The sequence below is a fragment of the Egretta garzetta genome, unplaced genomic scaffold (genome assembly GCF_000687185.1).
Source record: "Egretta garzetta isolate BGI_Z169 unplaced genomic scaffold, ASM68718v1 scaffold347, whole genome shotgun sequence".
Lineage (NCBI taxonomy): Eukaryota > Metazoa > Chordata > Aves > Pelecaniformes > Ardeidae > Egretta > Egretta garzetta.
In genome coordinates this window covers 12,644-13,825 of record NW_009260184.1, presented here as the reverse complement: position 1 = coordinate 13,825, position 1,182 = coordinate 12,644, and the positions used below count along the sequence as shown (strand labels likewise).

The 1,182-nt window shown below is 39.3% G+C and overlaps 1 protein-coding gene across 1 annotated transcript in view; it reads right to left on the bottom strand.

Moving 5' to 3' along the window:
• LOC104129191 (MYC binding protein) overlaps positions 1-142 on the bottom strand; it is a 6,746-nt gene extending 6,604 nt beyond the window's left edge. The window contains exon 1 of the mRNA XM_009642106.2: positions 47-142. Coding sequence (XP_009640401.2) covers positions 47-142 — 96 coding nt within the window. The remainder of the gene's footprint in view (positions 1-46) is intronic.
• Between the last annotated feature and the right edge of the window lie 1,040 nt (positions 143-1,182).

Sequence of the window (1,182 nt, the reverse complement as noted above, 5' to 3'; positions counted from 1 at the left end):
TTCACTGTCGGCAAGGTGCTGTGATGAACTAGGAAGTTTGACCCACGTCCACACAGTTAATAAAATCCTCTGTCAGCAGCAGAAAAACAAATTCGATTCTATCTTGTCTTGAACCAAGAGAAGTGCAAATGTCGTATCCCATAGGCGAGCATCTAAATGCTAATTTTCTATTATTTCGACAATGGGAGCAGAGTTTATTAAATACTAGGCTGCTTATTACAGGCATGAAATGCAAAACATGCATTAGCACAGTTATCGCCCACAGAAACTTATGCGTCAAGAAATGCAAGAATTAAAGCCACGGTCGCAGTATTAACTGAGTCACGCTATAAGTTTATATACATTTCTGTATATTACACAATGTTAAATTTTACAGCGTAAGCAGAATTACGTAGGGCTGTGTTTACGTATACGTGCAGAGCGGTACTAGAGGTGAGAAGAATAGCTGCTGGAAAGAAATCCACAGTGAATTGTTTTAATAGTATTCATGCGTATTTCTTATGCGGACAGGGACAAATTCATGCTGTTGCTGCAAGAAAAAAAGCCTTTTAGGTCTTCTGGCTCCTTTTATTTGTACTATTGTACAGCCTTCAGACAATCTGAAACACGGCTGGCTCGTAAGCATAATGATAATGCACATTAAGAATTTAATGATGCCGTAACATCACGATGCTACATCTCACAAATTATTTTTCCGCTACATGTACAGTAAGTCAAATCCACTAGTAAAAATACACACATGTACACTAATGCGTCCCAGATGCGAGCACCTCACCAAGTAGCCACAGCCTGTTAGTGTTGTGCAACTCGAGTAAATGTATTTCATTCGCAGAAGTCTTGATTACAAAAGTAAAATTTTGTTCATCTTTCCCTCTTTAATTATTTCAGGATGGAACTTGCCTTACGCTATATGGACTGGAGCAGCAAGTGGATGATTGCCGTTTATTTGCTTCATTGTCCCTATAAAAAGCACAAACAGAACTGCTCCTTCTAAACTGTTATAAGCATTCTTTGATTTAAAAGTCCGTCAGAATTCGGGGGACAGGTGGACCCTGTAGCATCCAGAAAAGAGGTGGGTTTACAGTTTGAGAAAGCTTTTATATGTTTTTTGATATTGTAACTGAAAGTAGGAAGGTAATATCATTTTTTCTTTTCCCCCCCCCCCCCCCCCCCCTTTCTCTC